The 15,986-nt window shown below is 53.0% G+C and overlaps 1 protein-coding gene across 1 annotated transcript; it reads right to left on the reverse strand.

Annotated features, from left to right (window-relative positions):
* Positions 1 to 4,842: 4,842 nt before the first annotated feature.
* LOC107049115 lies at positions 4,843 to 14,961 on the reverse strand. The gene is made up of 9 exons (XM_040649959.2): positions 9,715 to 14,961; positions 8,980 to 9,051; positions 8,594 to 8,653; positions 7,556 to 7,630; positions 7,290 to 7,361; positions 7,098 to 7,199; positions 6,277 to 6,381; positions 5,424 to 5,571; positions 4,843 to 5,238 (listed from the first exon to the last, which is right to left on the reverse strand). Exons 1-9 carry the CDS (start codon positions 9,824 to 9,826, stop codon positions 4,935 to 4,937), a joined length of 1,050 nt encoding a protein of 349 aa, XP_040505893.1. The 5' UTR covers positions 9,827 to 14,961; the 3' UTR covers positions 4,843 to 4,934.
* Between the last annotated feature and the right edge of the window lie 1,025 nt (positions 14,962 to 15,986).

Below are 15,986 nucleotides of genomic sequence, written 5' to 3' on the forward strand. Positions count from 1 at the left end.
AGCTGTGTCTGGCCTGGACTTGTCTTGCCTTGCCTGGGCTTGCCTGGACTTGCCTGGTCTTGCTTGGCTTTGCCTTGCCTGGCCTTGCCTTGTTTGGCCTTGCCTTGCCTTGCCATGACTGTCCTTGAATTGCCTTGCCTTGCCTGGACTTGTCTGGCCTTGCCTGGACTTGCCTTGCTTTGCCTGGCCTTGCGTGGCCTTGCGTGGCCTTGCCTGGACTTGCCTTGCCTAGCTTTGCCTTTCTTAGTCTTGCCTTGCCTTGCCTAGCCTTGCCTTGCCTGGCATTGTCTTGCCTGGCCTTTCCTGGCCTTGCCAGTCCGGGCCTAGCCTTGCTTTGGTTGGCCTGACCTTTCCTTGCCTTGCCTTGCCTTGTCTTGCTTGGCTTTGCCTGGACTTCCTTACATTGCCTTGCCTGACCGGGCCTAGCCTTGCCTTGCTTGGCCTGGCCTTCTTTTGCCTTGCCTTGCCTTGCTTGGCTTTGCCTGGACTTCCTTACATTGCCTTGCCTGACCGGGCCTAGCCTTGCCTAGATGTGACTGGCCTGGACTTGCCTTGCCTTGAATGGCCTTGCCTGGCCTTGCCTGGACTTGCCTTGCATTGACTTGCCTTGCCTAGCCAGGACTTGCCTTGCCTTGCCTGGCCTGGCCTTGTTTTGCCTTGCCTTGCCTTACCCTGACTGGCCTGGACTTGCCTGGACTTGCCTTGCCTAGCTGTGACTGGCCTGGACTTGCCTTGCCTTGCCTGGCCGGGCCTGGCCTTGTTATGTGTTACCTTGCCTTGCCTGGCCTTGCCTTGCTTTGCCTGGCCTGAATTTGCCTTGCCTTGCCTTGCCTTGCCTTGCCGTGCCTTGCCTTGCTGTGCCTTGCCTGGCCTGGCCTTGCCTGGCCTGGCTTTGCCTGGCCTGGCCTTTACTTCCATGGCCTTTCCCTGTATGGCGTGGCCTTGCCTGGACTTGCCCTGCCTTGCCTTGCCTTGCCTGCCTGTGCCTAGCCAGGTCTTGTTTTGCCTTGCCTTGCCTTTGCTTGCCTTGCCTTGCCTTGCCTTGCCTTGCCTTGCCTTGCTTTGCCCTGCCTGGCCTGGCCAGGCCTAGCCTTGCCTGGACTTGCCTTGCCTTGCCTTTCCTTGCCTGGTCTTGCCTGGCCTTGGCTTGCCTTTCATTTCCTTGCTCTGCCTTGCCATGCATTCCTTGGCCTTGCCTTGTCTTGCTTGGCCGGACCTTGCCTTTCTTGTCATGCAGTGCCTGGACTGGCCATGCCTCATTCTGCCTGACCTTCCCTGGCCTTGCCTTGCCTTGCCTTGCTTTGCTTGGCATAGCCTGGCCTGGCCAGTCCAGGCCTTACGTCATCCGAATTTACCTTGCAGTGAAAGACCTCACCTGACCTCGCCTTGCCTTGCCTTGCCTAGCCTTGCACTGCCTGGCCTTGCCTGGCTTGGCTTTGCTTTGCTTTGCTTTGCCTAGCCTGGCCTGACCTGTGCTTGCCAGGCCTTGCCTTGCCTTCGCATGGTCCGGCCTGCCCTGGCATTGGATGGCTTGCCTGGTTTTTCCTGTCGTGGCCTTGCGTTGCCCTGCTTGGCATAGCCTGGCCTGGCCAATCCCGGCCTTACCTGGCCCGACCTTGCCTTGCACTGAAAGACCTCACCTGGCCTCAGATTGTCTTGCCTTGCTTTGCCTTGCCCTGCCTAGCCTTGCTTTGCTTTTCATTTCCTTGCTCTGCCTAGCCTTGCTTTGCTATTCATTTCCTTGCTCTGCCTTGCCTTGCCTTCCTTGGCCTTGCCTTGTTTTGCCCTGCCTTGTCTTTCCTTGCCTGCCATGGATTGGCCTGCTCTTGCCTGTCCTTGCCTGTTTTTGCCTTGCCTTGCCTTGTTGGGCCTGGCTTGGCCTGGCCTTGTCTTGCATTGCCTTGCCCAGCCATGCCTTGAATGTCATGGCCGGGCCTGGCCTCGCTTGGCCTGGCCTTGCCTTCCCTTGCCTTGCCCTTCCTTTACCTGGCCTTCCATTACCATGCCTGTCCTTCGCTTGCCATGCCTTGCTTTGCCTTGCCCTGCCTGGCCTTGCCTACCTAGCCTGGTTTCAGACGGCTTATCCTTGCCTTGTTTGGCCTTGCCTGGCCTGGCCTCGCCTTGCCTTGCTTTGCCATGCTTTTTCTTTCTTTTACTTGCTTGCTGTTCCTTGTGTGGTCTTGCCTTGCCTTGTACTGCCTGGCCCTGACTAGCCTTCCCTTGCCTTGATTGTTAACAGAGGGGATTTTGTCACATCATAACGTTTATACTCCTGAAGATAGTAGTGGGAGTTATAGGTTGTATTATTGTTATCACCATCTGCTGAGTGTTCGGTACCGTGTATCTAATCATTTCAGGTCAAGCTGACTTTTGGAAAAATCTTAAGGCTTGCTACTGATCGACTAATGTACTAGTCTTCTTAAGATTCCAGCTAAAGCCCATCGTCAGCACTGTGTATGATGTATAAAGCACGGTTTTTGTTCTAAATGTCAGAGTGAACGTGCTGTGAGAAGCTTTCCATTCACGGAATGATTGTCAGCCTGTTTATGTAGTACTGTGTTCCGTTTGTGGGGAAGCGTGTAAAGGAAGGTGGACAGCCTTCTGTGAGATCTGTTTCCAAGTGTTTCTAACTGAACAAGATCACTATATGGTGTTAAGGGCTTGTTTGCGGAAACTTGGAGGAAATTAGGAATCAAGAAGAATTTTGTAAACACCATGGGAGGCTCCCAGGGGAAGGAAATTCCCAAACAAAACCATTTGGCAATTTTAGCAAATTGGTGGAATATTGCGGGGGAACCTGGAGGCATTCTAAGGAAACTTTAATCAAGTATAGCAATCAACGGTGGTTAATCTATAAGTTAGAAGATGATGAGAAGTGGCCTCGGAATGGGACCCAAAACTATAATACTTTCTTACAGCTACTGTTCTTCTTAAGGAGGGAAGGTAAATGAAATAACATGAACAGTTTTTATAATTGAGTGCTCTAATCACGAGACTAAGTACTGGGTGTTTGTGGAAACTGAAGAACTTTATGTTCACTTTGCGGGTACTGATTAAATGGGACAAACGGTTTTGATGGTATAAGTAAGTGTAATTGCTAATGGTAAACAGACGCATGATTGAGGCTATGTGGAAGTGTAACTGAGGGTATGAACAGTGGACAAAGGAAAAAGGGTTAAAGAAAAAGTGAGTTTATCTGCACTGGCATGAGGAGCAGCACCCCCGCACCATTCACCTGCGAGCAGAACTCTCAGAGAGAGAGTGCCGCAGTCAGGGACTGCTGTTGTAAACTGTTTATTGTGAATGGGGACAGGTGAAGAGGATGGGGCACTGGAAGTGAGAATAGCTTTCATGTGCAGAAATCTGGGAAACCCAAAATTCCAGTGTTAGCACTGGAAGCCTCTGGAGAGGAGGAAGTGAAACTGAAAAGTAATGTTAGTGGTTTATGTAATGATGAGATTTTGGAAAGGGAAAAGATTGAGAAGGACGCAGGCTGAGGAAGGCAAAGATGAGCAAGGTGTAACAGGGATGTATAACCAAAGAGAGGTGAGCAATATGAAGAAAATACTGATTGAGGAACAGAGAGATTCCCCTCTGATTGGGAATAGCAGCAGCTGTTACTGTTACGGTGCTAAAGTAGAACTGTAGGACCCAGAGGTCCCCTCAGAAAGAGGTGGGGGGGTTGCCTGGAAGAGCCCATGGAGGGTTCCACCCCTGCTGGACGGAAAGCAGCGTCCGAACCTCGGGGAAATGAGACATTGGTGGAGAAACACAACCTTGTTTTGCCTGGCCTTTCCTTACCGTGGCTTGCATGGCCTGGCCTGGCCTGCCCTTGCCTGGCCTGGCATGTTTTTTCCTGGCCTTGAAGTGCCTGCCTTGCCTTGCTTGGCCTGGCCTTGTCTGGAATCGCCTTGCATTGCATAACCTTGCCTTGCCTTGCCTGGCCTTGCCTTTCCTTGCCTTGCCTGGCCTTGCCTGGCCTGTCCTGGCTTTGCCTTGCCTGGCCTGGCCTTCACTTGCGTTGCACTTTCTGGACCTTCCTTTGCCTGGCCTGGCCTTGCATTGCCTTGCCTTGCCTCGAGTGTACGGGCCTGGCCCGGCCCCGCCTTCCCTTGCCTTGCCAGGCCTTGCCCTGCCTGGCCTGGCTTTGCGTTGCTGTGACTTGCCTTGCCTGGCCTTGTCTTCCCTTGAATTGGGAAAATGGAGGACAAAACCCTCTATCTGCCCTTGCAGGGTTTGGGCACTCACTTGAGCCTGGACGTGAGTCCTAGCCGTTTTCAGAATTCATTGCTCTTCCGTCCCGGTGAACTCATCCAGCATCGCGTCTATATCCGCCCAGTCAGGATGCTGCTTTTAGTGTTGTTTCAAATCTTTTAGCGACCCCAAGCGGATCGCTCCTATACTCCTGAACGACACATTTCCACTTGTCAAAACCATCCGTTGTAAGTGGTACCTTAATTCCAATGGGTCTCCTAGAACCCATTGCTTGGTTGGCGTTTGGAACCCGAAGGTCCTTGAGGTCCCTTCCAATCCACGCCATTCCGTGACTTCTATGACGACTCGTACGATGATTTCTGTGACTTCCAATCCAGGACTGCCATAGGGCAGGCTGTCGCCTCTTCACCTGCAGGTGTAAGCATTGTACTGGTAGCCTTTGCTACCACGTCCTTTCTCCCACATGTGCTCAGTGCTGGAAACTCCCCCTTCCAGCTGCTTCCTTCCCTCGTCGCCTGCCCTGATTCAGGGCAGGAGCCTAGAAGAGCTCAAGGACAACTCTTCACATATCAAGCCTCCCCAGCCCTTCCCTATGCACTAGAACCCCATGGAAATGCTCAAAACAGCTGCTTTTGCACAGGGTGTCTTTATTACTCACAAAGCGGGGTCTTCCAGGGGACCCCAGCCCTGCTGACACAGGTAACCGGAGCACTAGATGGCTATGGGGAACCCCGAGAACCGCGAGCATCTGGGGAAGAGATGCCGTCCGTGGGAGAGCTGCTGGTACACGTGGGCCAAAGGGAAGGGTCTGTGCTGATTTTGCTGCACAGCTGTTCAAACTCCGCTTCAAAGGAGGAGGGGAACGGGCTGGATCCGCTGGACACATTCTTCTTTTCTTGGGCAACTACGGCATCTTCTGTTGCCTCTCCCAGCTCCGCTCTGCCTTCACCTCCAGATTGGCCTCTCTCCCGGTCACTCTCAGGATGAGCTTGTCCTGGAGCTGTCTCTGCCCTCTTGCACACTCTGTGAGAATGAGTTTCAGAAAGCACTACTCACTGATGGGAATTAGGAGGACACTTAAAAGACACCGCAACATTAATCCGAGCAGCATACTGCCAGCAGCTCACTTGGCCGCCCAGGATCCCGGCGCCACAAGTGCCTCCTTGCCAAATGCAGCAATTAAGTGTCTTGGGGAAAAGACAACTCACGGATATTTGTGCCACATCCACGACACAGCAATACAGGTCATCACCAGCCCAGACAGCAGCACAGTTACAAGCACTGCGATCACTAGGGTGAAGTGCACCTGCAGAAACTCCTGAAGCACAGCCCTTGTGTTTTTCCCAGCATCCACCCCTGAAAGAAATGAGATAATGCTGCATGTTACCATCACCTGCGCTACAGATCATCTCACTGTGTGCTTCACGGACCCACGGGATTTTCTTTTTCATCAGAGGCTACCACCTCTGTCTCTGGTGCCTAAGCACCAGGGGACAAAAAGGACTGCTTCCACTTCTCGTTGGGTAGGGTGAGGCTGCACCACCACTGCCCATGTATTCCTCTGGGCCGAGGGCTGGCGCTCTGCCCTGGGCTCTGGGCTTTGGCTGCGGGGAGCACTGCACAGCAGAAGCCCTCACACTTTCCCCAGCGCACGTGTCCTGAGCTCTTCCTCAGGACACCGCCCAGGCTGAAGGTCAGCCTCAAGCCAGCACAGGGCACAGCCGCAGCCAGCCCAGGGGAGAAATACTCCTGCACGCTCCTACCACACAGGACCCCGCTCATCCAAAAGGGCAGAGCTCACAACTCTCTGTGAGCACTGGGAGGTGAGCGGCGTCACAGAGGTCTGCGTGTACCTTCTCGGGCATGCTGCTGGAACAACTCACCAAACCCCACTGAGGTCAGCCATTTTCAGAGAGCCACCCCTGGCTTCTTTTACATGTGCTCTGTGCTCATACGCTCAGGTATGGCTGCTGACCTGGGGTGCAAGAGCAGGCAGGAAGAGCCTGCAGGCACACACTGACTCTGGTTAGTGACACTGGATGACCACAGGACACAAATTACCTGGCATGCCAGTTGTCGGCGCTGTCTGTGCTCCTCTGGCCGAGACTGGCAGTGTGGGATGGCTGCCAAACCGCAGCGTGTCCTGTGCAGATGGTTGGTCACTTCCTTCGGAAAGAAACAGGACAGTACCATTGGATGTGACGTCCTCTCATCAGGAACTGAGCTACTCCTACCCTGAGCTCAGGCAAAGTCTGCAGGTCCCAGCCCCCCAAAGCCACTGCGACCCCCTCCGCTGCCCAAGGGCATTTGGGCCCTCCCAGGAATTGGAGGGTGCCAAAACCTCTCACGCCTCCCGAGGAATAAGGCCCCTGGGCAGGGCCCTCATGCACCATGCTGGGACCATCACCAACCATCCTGTTCCACTCATCACAGCCAGGCACCTGCACGCTCAAATTCAAGCTCCGGCAGAAACATCTCCAGAATCACCATCTCCACCTCATTTCCAGCATTAGCAAAGACAGCCACCCCTGCTTGGGATGCTCCTCCTGCCTTGAACTTGCTCAGCAGCAGAGAGGGCTTTGTTCAAACAGGAGCACAGCACTCGCCACTTGCTGCCATCTGGGTGCCAATGTCTGCACAAAGCAGCTCTGACAAGTTACGGTCATGCTGGGCGAGCAGCCGTCTCGGGGTCTTGGCTGGATGCAGAAGTGGCAGCAGACCATCTCTGGAGCTTGACAGTGCCTGCAAGGTGTTACACGGAACACCACCACACCATGGCTCTGAGAGATCCCTTCCTGCCGTGCAGGCTACAGCTTATCCACCCATGCATATCAGACCTCAGCTTCCCAAGTCTCACAGTGAACACACTCAAGTATACCCACCACGCGCTGCCTTCTCCATTTCCTTCAGGAGTTCCTTTAGCCCAGGAGATGACCTCGGGGAGTATTTCCCTCTTCTAGATGTATCCTTTCCTCTTTCCGGACCTAACACAACGTAGGAAGTTACATCGCCTGTGCCGGAAGTTTTGAAGATCAGTGGGGAGTCAGTGAAGTCAGTAAAGATAAACTACTTACCCCTGGGATTCCAGCGGGGCTCCAGCACAGGAAAGAGCTGAGGACTTGGCAACGCCTTCCCTGGCCACACTTCTGCAACCAAAGGTCCACAAAAAGTTTCCATCACACACAGCGGCATAACTGCACTGCCAAGCATAGCAGGGGATCGCGCAGTGAAAGGACATACACCATGCAGGACTACACTCTCACATCTGCCGAGAGACCTGGCTGACGTTTGGCCTTTGCGCTGTCAGCTGTCACAAAGGATCTATAAAGCCATGACATACCCATGCGAGATGACGGACTCCCACGCATCCTGGATCGCAGAGGGGAAGCTGGATCACCTACACCTCCAGTCACACCTGCAAACACAGCACACAGCAACTCTCATTAAACATTCTTGCGGCCAGAATGACAGACGAGGCAATCAAAACAGGGGACTCCTTCATGACACTGTTCTCTCCCTTCCACTCAGGAGCATCTTTGCAACAGTCCCTGGGTGCCTGCAGTGGCACCGCAATTGTGACAAAACTAGCCACGTGTGGAGCTGCCCAGAGGAAAGCTCTCCCGGAGCTCGACCCAGCTTTACACTCAACTGAACCCTGCCTGCTGGCTCTGCAGAAGGCACTCGAAACACCTCACAGCTGGAGTGGCTGGCAAAGACACCTTTGCAAGGCAAAGCACGCCACGCACACCACTCATCCTGACCCACATCCTCCCTTCTCTTCTGCAAAGGGAGTACGAAGACACACTTCACTTGGAAACAACATGAAAACCTAAGTGCTCCCCCCTTTTGCTGATCTACCTACGAGACTGCACTGAGTCTCATGGACCTGATTAAACTGAGACTTTGACAAGCCACTGCCTGGAGACACAGCTGTAATCGAGGGCACGTGAGAAACGTTCCCACTGCACACTGTGATCTCCCTCTTCCTTAGGAACCAGCAGCATCTGGAAGGGGCTCTGGTAATCACCTGCGATGCGGGCGCGGCATTAAAGATCCAGAGGGGCACACAAGCCAGCTGACCTGTTGGCTTTGGAAAGCTGCTGAAGCAGCATTCCAAAGAGTCTCTCCAGGCCACGTGAAAGGACTCTCAGGGACCTCACTGAAGAACATTCATCCCCTTGAGGCTTCATTACTGGGGGGCCTCGGATGCACAAAGGCCAAGCCAACACCACACTGGGAGCACGGAGCGCCCAAGAAATCGTAAACACCCATGCTTCTCACAGAGAAGAACCCGCTGGCCAATGAAAAGATGAACCATTGCTGAACCATCACAACCAAATAGGAACAAATATCGAGAAAATGAAGACTGGAGACTTACCTCCAGCATCCACACCGGGCTCAGGGACACGATTCCACGCTGTTGATTGACCAAGAGGGCCTGCAGGCACAAGCGGGATCAGACACAGGTGAGAAGAGCTTCCACTGCACACTGGGGCCTACATTTCCTGAGTGACCTGCAGGGTCTGGCGCTGGGTCAGGGAATGACCCACATACCAAGGTCTGGGTGCTCTCAGCTGATGGCAGGGGTAACCATCCCACTCATATGTGGCAGCTCTCCAACTAACCAAATACTTAGGACTTATCTGTGCAAGCCCTTCGAGGTGTAAGCACATTAGGAAGACCTTGACAGCATCTTCAGTAAAATTACCAACGGTTAGGGCATGCATCGTTCTGCCGTTGAGGAAACACACGCTCACAACTTACCTCTGGGTTTCCCCTGAGGCACAAAATCCGGATCCAGGCAACCATCCAGAAACGGAACACCAAAGGCGCCATCTAGAATCAAGAAGAACAGACAAGACTAGTTCCCATTGCATGTTGCAATCTTCTCCCTTAGTAGCCGGAGGTGGGTCAGGTAACGGCACGGAAGAAAGACTCAGGCCGTGATTTCCAAAGTTGCAGAGCAGCCAGGAGGACCTGTTGGCTGGCACCCAGCAGCTTACAAAATACTCTCTCCACATGCCTCATGGACCGTGTGGAAGAAGATACAGCCCCTCGGGGCTTTCTTACTGGGAGATCTCTCACGTACACAAAGGAAGGTCACACTGGAGGAAACCATGCCTGTCTCTTCCTCTGGGCTGCGAGCCAGGGCTGTGCTGAATACTGGCATTCGACTACGGGGAGTGCCATGAGGCTGGGTCAGAAACGCTCACACTTTTCCCAGCACACATCCTCTAAACTTCCCCCCTACGACAACTCCCAGGATGAAGGCTGTGCTCCAGCCAGCAAGAGGCCAAGTCACGGCCCGACAACGGCTGGAACCAGCCCTGGGGAGCAGAGCTGCCACGGGCTCTTTCCTGGCCCCTGAGGTGCTGCCCATCACCATCTGCCCACCATGGAAAGCAGGCCCCAGGGAACCGTGCTCTGGCGCCATGGGGATACAGCCTGACTTCTGGCCCCCAGTGCTGCTCAGTTTTGGCCCCCTCTCTGCCCACCCACCTGCTCCCGGTGCTCGCCACGGAGCAGCAAAGCTCTCCAGGGAACACACAGCGGTAAGGAGGAGGACAACAACGAGACGGACAGGGGCCACGGACCCCCACACTCGTGCCATGCTGCCACCACAGCTGCTGCAGCCACAGCAAGTGCTGCTGTCGGGGCAGGCACACAGTGATCCTGTAGCTCGGGACAGACGTCACAGATGGGCGTTATGACCTCACGGCTCAGCACAGCAAGGTGGGGCACTGCGACTTCACGGCCTCGTGATGCTGGGTAGGAGGCTCCCCGTGTACCCCTTGTCTTGTGATGCGCTGCACCAGGGCTGCCTGGGGTCGCTGCTTGGGGCACCTCTGCTGGGGAGAGAAGGGGCTATTTGGGCGCAACCGTGGCAGCGAAGCTGCAGTGCAGCCACCTCCCCCAGTGAACACATCCTGTTGGGCAGCTCAGGAGGGTGAGAGTCCTCCCAGGGTAGGCGCAGAGCTCTGTCCCTTGCTCTGGGCACCATCACCGTGGGGGACCATTCCCTGACACCTACAGAAAACCACAGCTGACGTTTGTCACACTTACATCGTAGAATCACAGCACCATAGAATGGCCTGGCTTGGAGGGGACGTTAAACAAGTGGTACGTCCAACCCCACCACTGTGTGCAGCGATGCCACCCACTGGGCCAGGCAGCCCAGGACGCCACCCAACCAGGCCTTGAACACCTCCACGGACGGGGCATCCACAGCTTTGCCGGGAAAACTTTCATAGTGCCTTGACAACCTCAACAAGGAATTTCTTCTTGCTCAGCGGGCCCGTGACACCCCTGGGGTGTCACAGAGGAAGAGACGCAATACAGAAACAGGGTCTGCAACAAGGACGCTACTGCACAGGATATCCCTGAATGTGAAACTTGCCCTGAAAACCAAGCAGATAAAGCCTCACTAGCACGGAGGATGATGTCTGAAAAATAAATATGGGGAGGTACGCTATATGACCTTCCCACAAACCTGGCAACTTATGTGTCATGTCCTTGCATGTTTTTTCAATACACCGCATTGACTCTCCTTTGTCCGCATCTGTTTGCACTTCTTCAGATTGACAGCTCAAGATGAGTGTCTCCTATGAGGAAACTCATTACTTTCCATCCCATCATTTTCAATCAGTTGCCATAACCCCAACGGTTACGCAACTTGAGGGCTCATAGCTCACAACATCTCCCTGAAAGGAGGTTGTGACCAGGTGAGAGTTGGCCTCTTCTCCCATCTCACTATCAATAGGATGAGATGGAATGGCCTCAAGTTGCGCCAGGGGAGGTTCAGGATGGATATTAAGAATAATTTATCCTCAGAGAGAGTGGTCAGGCACTGGAGCAGCCTGCCCGGGGAAGTGGTTGAGTCACCATCCACAGAGGTGTCCAAGAAATGTTTAAATGCTGAACTAAGGGACATGGTTTAGTGGGGAAGCGGTGGTAGGTGGACGGTCGCACTCGATCACCTTGGAGATCCTCTCCTGCCTTGGTGATTCTGATTCCCTCTTTTCCTATCGCTGTTACCTGGGGGCACAGGCCAATCCCCACTTTGCCACAGCCTCCTCTCAGGGATTTATAGAGAGAGAGAAGATCTCCCCTGAGCCTCCGCTTCTCCAGATCTTCTACTCCTACGGTCCACCTACTGCCAATATTGCCCACTAAACCACGTACCTTAGTACCACAGCTAAATATTTCTTGAATAGCTCCACCAATGGATTCCTGAGGGTCACCACTGGTCTCTGCCTTCACAATGAGCGACAATGGTTGACGGCAACCACTCAGTCTAACTGTCCAGCTAAGTCAATTAATGGACCACTCAACTGTCCATCTGTCAAATCCACGTCAGTCCAGATAGATGACAGCAGAAGCTCAGGCTTCAGCCTTACCCACTAATGCTATAATGCCATCGTAGAAGAACAACAAATCGGTCACGCATGATTTGCCCTTAGTGAAGTAAGGGCTGTCACCAATCACCTCTGTTTTCGGCTTGCTTTACTATAGTTTCCTGAAGACTTCCTTCATAATCAACTGACAGGCCTGTAGTTCCCCAGGTCTTCCTTTTGGCCTTTTCAAAAATGGGGTTTATGTCTCTCCTTTTCCAGTCACTCAAGTTGTGCGAGGGGAGGTTCAGGGGAGATATGAGGAAGAACTGATTCTCTGGAAGAGTGGACAGCCACTGGAATGGGATGCCCGGGGAAGTGGCTGAGTAGATTCCCTAGAACAGCAGGATTCCCTAGAACATCCTCCTGCTGAGAAGAGCAGGAGGATGTTCTAGGGAATCCTAGATCCTCCAGAAAAGAAAGGCCGTGAGACAGGAAGCCCAGCTGAAGTGCCTTTATGACAATGCACACGGCCTGGGAAATAAGCAGAAGGAGTTGGAAACACTGATGCACTTGGAAAGTTGTGACCTTGTTGCTATCCCAGAAACACGGCAGGATGACCCCCATCACTGGAGTACCACCACTGAGGAGCCGCCTGCCACGGCACCCACCTCAGCTCCTAACAGCACCTACGATGCTGAACGTGGAACGGGAGCTTGCGCCAAATCAGCCCTGTCCGCTGCTCACAGAACCAGAGAACAGCCAAAGTTGGACAGGACCCACAAAGGCCACCAAGTCCAACTCCTCACCCCACACAGGGCCACCAAAATGCAAACCCGAGCTCCGAGAGCATTGTCCAAATGCTCCTTCAGCTCCAACAGCTTGCTGACGTGATCACCACCCGGAGGAGCCTGCTCCTCTGCCCTTTCTTACCGCACATGATATCACAATTTGCTTCTAATGCAGCTCAAGGATGGGATCCTATTCGGAACAGAAAAACACAGGAAGACGTTCCTAACTGCAAAGACTGCCAGCCACAGCAACACACACACTGTAAAATCCCTGACACTGCTGATTCAGAAGACCACTTAAGAGAAGCATTTGCCCGCAATGAGCTGCGACTGGATTGAATCCTGCCTTTGAATCAGGACCTTGCATAGCCGCACTGCAGACCCAAAGACTTTGAACAGCGTCATCAAAGCAGGCAGAAATGCCATCTGCTCTGGACTGCTTCCAGCTTTAAAATCTCCCTCTCCCTCCCTCCCTCCCTCCAATCTACCGAGGCAGCCGTTCCGATGCAACAAACAGAATGACAGAAAACTTCAGCCCAGACTCGTCCCGCTCAGTGAAATCCAGAGCAACTACACCTTTACAAACATTCCTCCTTGCCCGCTCCCCCAGTCAAACACAGCACCAAGGCACGTTGCTCCATTCCTCACCTGGGCTCTTCTCGGTACAAATTCCAGCGGAGAGTCCTCACTCACACGCCTGAAACACCAATGCACAAAAACACATCAGAAAAGGGAATGCATTTGTATGCCATGAAAACACAAAATCCCCTCCTCAGAGCCCACAAGTCACCCTTCTTTTCCAGCAACGACTGGCAGCAACTCCACAAAATCCTCCATGCCAAAGCAGCTCCTGCAGATGCACAACGGAGTCCTCCACAAGGAACACGAGCTTATGCTGCAGCCTCTGGAGAAGCAAGCTGCCTTTGTGGTGCTTGCTCGGGAGGCCTCCTTTGGATCACCTCTCAGCCACAGCAGGAGAGCTTCTCTTCTCCATATCCATGCACCTCGGTACCTTTTCCCACCCCTAAACGTCGCACAGTGCTTAGCACGGAAAAGAAGGGAAATTCACAAGCAATGCAAGGCAAAAATACAAAAGGAAAGCCGAAGACGAAAGCAAATCCAGGAACAAGAACCAAAAGAGGAAGGACCAAAAAGCCAAGGAAGGCAAAGCAAAGTCACCTGAAAAGCCAAGAAACAAAGAGGAACACCCTGAAGGAGGGAGAAAAGAGTTCCAAGAATGGGAAAGGGAAAAGTATCAATCACCACATCTGAACATAACAAAGGTATTGCAACAAAGGAGCAGCAATAAAGCAAGACTGACAAAAGAACGGCAAACAACAAGGAAATCAGAGCAAAGCAAAACAAAGACACGAAATACAAGAGTCCAGCACATGAACTCAAGACAGCATCATCGCAAAGCAAGGAAGCCAAACACAGGAAAACAGGCCCACTGTCCCGCCACAGGCATACACTGATCTAGATAACTCCGTGACAGCCAGCTAACACAAACGGGGAGGAAGTATGAAAGCAGTCTTTTTGGACTTCACAGGCCTTCCTCCTCATCAAATCTTGTTCTGCTCAGGAGCAAAAAGAGGGAAGCAACTCACCTGGATGACAAAGGGGGGCAGCCTGGTTCCACCCCTCCCTCACCTCATTTCAGGGCTGGCTGCCCCAAGGGAAGGATCACTGCTTCAAATTCTGCTCTTGTTTAGTACGGTGTGAGCCCTCTTCCTCACAAAGGGGTAAGCAGTTCCATCTTCATTTACTGGACCTTTCCGCTCCCTGGGCAATTGAAAACTGTGCCTGTGATAGCCCTGGTCTACAGTAGCCATTCTGGGGTAAGTGGTACACTTCCGTTGGAGGCCTGGGTCAAAGGAGGTCCCTAAGGGCCAGCTGGGTATGGCCCCTCTGGCTTCAAGCAGCAGAAAAAAAGCTTACAGTAGCAGCTGATAGCCGACGGGGGATACCACTCTGCGTAGAAATGGGGGTACTCAGAGCTGTGTGAACTCCTTGGACAGGCCAAACAGCGTGGAGGTCACTTCTACTGGTAGCTGTGCAATTCAGGAATGAAGTCTGTTGCTCAGCTCGGACGCCTGACAGCATTTTGTGTGCTCAAGCAGCTTTACTCTGAGCAATGTATTGCTGTCAGGCAGACTGGAGTTTCTTTACCACTACCTCAGCAGGAACAAGACTAGAAATACGGTCTGTAAGTGCACTGCAATTGAACAAAAAATGGTCTGTCTTGGCTGTAAGAATAGAGTATTTGAGGGATTTTTGGTGGATGTGGGCTAACAGGACAACTTCTGTTGGTGACTGATTTCTGGGAAGGAAAAAAAAACCAACAAACAACCAAACCAGTGCAATGCAAAGGAACAGAGAAATAAGCATAAAAGAAAGAAAAGATGTTAAATAGCAAAAGGAAAAGCAAAGAAAAACCACACGACATGGAAAGAACAAAGACAAAACAACTCTTGGGATGGAATCAAAGAATGCCCTCAGGCATCTGTCCCCTCCCCTGAACCTTCCTACGTCCCAGGAGTTTCTGCCCGGTGGGACCGCGTGCAGGACAGCAGGCTTTGGCTTGATGGGCTGCAAGGCCAAAAAAGGGCGGCTCCAGGCCCCCCAGAGGATGTCACAGCTGACATCACCCACGCTCCTGGAACCTTTGTGCTGTTACAATCAGTTTCCATGACGACGACAGGCCGTCCACAAGGACAGCTGGCAGGTGTTTACAGGCACCTCAGCTGGGAGATGCACTGCCCGCAGCCACTCGCCGTGCCCTGGGGCTGAGAGCAGCCCTGGCAGAAGACAAGCTCGGCCTCATCCCCTGCTGGATTACGGTTAAGTGCTACTATTTAGTCTTACTACTAACTGCGGACCGTTACCCTTTGGCATCAGATTGGCGGGTTACTGCATTAGATAAGGCTTCACGTGGAAATGCTACAAGGTTTAGGGGGCTGGGGAGTTTAGATGACAATGCAGGCATACAAGTAATTTTTGCAGGTATTCCTACAGTGGCAGGGATAGACAATGCAATAACCAGGAAAACCCATCGCATAAACACATGGCTGAGAGGCTGGTGCAAGCACAAGAATCTCGGGTTCTTTGGACATGGGGCGGTCTACTCGGCCCCTGGCCTGAGGTCTGCAGATGGGTATCACCTGTCTCAAAGGGGGAAACGGATCCTTGCCCAGGAGCTGGCAGGACTAGTAGAGAGGGCTTTAAACTAGACATGAGGGGGGAAGGGGATAAAACCAGGCCTGCTAGAGGTGAGCCTGGGGGAGCGATAATAGGATTAGGGGTGAGGAGAGAGGCCCAGCTAAAGTGTGTCTATACCAATGCACGGAGCATGGGCAACAAACAAGAAGAGTTAGAAGCCATTGCGCAGCAGGCAAACTATGACCTAGTTGCCATTACAGAAACATGGTGGGACCACTCCCATGATTGGAGTGCTGCCATGGATGGCTACAAACTCTTCAGGAAGGATAGGCAGGGAAGAAGGGGTGGTGGAGTGGCTCTCTATGTTAAAGAGTGCATTGAGGTTACTGAACTTATGACTGGGGAAAAGAAGGTTGAATCCTTATGGGTTAAGATCAGGGGAAGAGCCGACAAGGCAGACATCCTGGTGGGCGTTTGTTAGAGACCGCCA

This window comes from Gallus gallus, chromosome 18 (assembly GCF_016699485.2).
Source record: "Gallus gallus isolate bGalGal1 chromosome 18, bGalGal1.mat.broiler.GRCg7b, whole genome shotgun sequence".
Lineage (NCBI taxonomy): Eukaryota > Metazoa > Chordata > Aves > Galliformes > Phasianidae > Gallus > Gallus gallus.